The 1,263-nt window shown below is 60.6% G+C and overlaps 1 protein-coding gene across 1 annotated transcript in view; it reads right to left on the bottom strand.

The window, feature by feature from the left end:
• The window catches only part of LOC121668620 (1-phosphatidylinositol 4,5-bisphosphate phosphodiesterase gamma-1-like), an 18,864-nt gene extending 17,751 nt beyond the window's left edge, over positions 1-1,113 (bottom strand). Inside the window, exon 1 of the mRNA XM_042036523.1 lies at positions 261-1,113. Coding sequence (XP_041892457.1) covers positions 261-480 — 220 coding nt within the window. The 5' untranslated portion in view covers positions 481-1,113. The remainder of the gene's footprint in view (positions 1-260) is intronic.
• Positions 1,114-1,263: the final 150 nt, after the last annotated feature.

Raw genomic sequence — 1,263 nt, 5'->3', positions numbered from 1 at the left:
ACCCCAACACATCCAGGCACCCCACAATCAGTCCCCCCACTAAAGCAAGACACCCCAACATATCCAGGCACCCCACAACCACTTACCCTACTATAGCGGGACACCCCAACACGCCCAGAACCCCCCCAGCCAGTGACCCCAGCACAGCTCAGTGTTCCACCAGCACATCCCCAGCCCCCCAGCACCACTGCCACCGATACACCCCTGTCCCCCCAATCCTCCCTGTCCTCCCCAGTCCTCCTGGTCCCCCCGATACTCACTGTCCCCCTCCACCTTCTCGGGTGTCCTGCTCCAGATGATCTGGCGCGTCTCCAGCTTCACCTGGAAGGTTCTTCTCTCCGGCCTCTGCGACTTCTTCTGGTAGAACAAGGTGAGGACGGTGCCCATCTCCAGGCAGCGCAGGATCCTGCCCATGTCCCCCGGCTCCATCCTGGCGTCCTCCAAGAAGCCATTGACGCTGTTGAGCCTGGCCATGGACATCTTCACTGCTCGGCCATCGCCCGGCGGAGCCGCACAGCCGGGGTTGTCTCATGCAGGAAAGGACGGAACCAAAGGGCCGAAAGCTTCCCTGGGGGATTTTTCTGGGATCGCCCCGGGCGTGGGTTTCCTCTACGGACGAGCGGAGCACGGCCAGGACACGCAGCCGGGATTGGCGACAGCGGGGAGGAGGAAAAGGCCGGGCTGGAGGTACCGTGACCTTCGTGTCACCAAGGCTGGATCCGGCCCTGGCGCTGGCATCCAGCGGCGGTGGGAAAAGATGGACAACGCCGGCCTTGCTCGCGGTTGAGTATTTTTTGGACGTGGAGAGGGAAAAATCCAGCCCAAAAAAAAAAAATTAAAAAAAAAAAAAAAAGCCAAGTCACCCCAAAAGTGATGGTGGCAGCGTAGAGGTGGGAAAAATCCACCCACCCCCCTCCCCGCCCCGGCCTCCGGGCCAAGCGGGGCCGGGGTTGGGAATGGGGTGCGGCGAAAGGGTGTAGGGAGGTGTTTGGGAAGCCTTGGGGAGCAGCGGGATCGCGGTGGGAAAGGATGTGGGATGCGGGGTTGGGGTGGTTGGTGGTGGGTGGGGAGGTGGGAAGAGGTGGGGGGGTGTGCGTGTGTGGGGGGGGGTTCCCACCGTCCGCCCGCCCGCCGCCCCTTTTCCTGCTGCTCCTTAATTTCGGGCTGATGAAATGGACGCCCGGAGGAAACTGCAATCACACATGGCCGGAAAGAGATCAGAAAGGAATTTAAAAAAAAAAAAAAAAAAAACGAAGCAGGATC

The sequence above is a fragment of the Corvus kubaryi genome, unplaced genomic scaffold, assembly GCF_017639235.1.
Source record: "Corvus kubaryi isolate FWS band 111438036 unplaced genomic scaffold, C.kubaryi_AGA036_p1.0 37385, whole genome shotgun sequence".
Lineage (NCBI taxonomy): Eukaryota > Metazoa > Chordata > Aves > Passeriformes > Corvidae > Corvus > Corvus kubaryi.
This window is presented reverse-complemented; position numbering and strand designations above follow the sequence as displayed.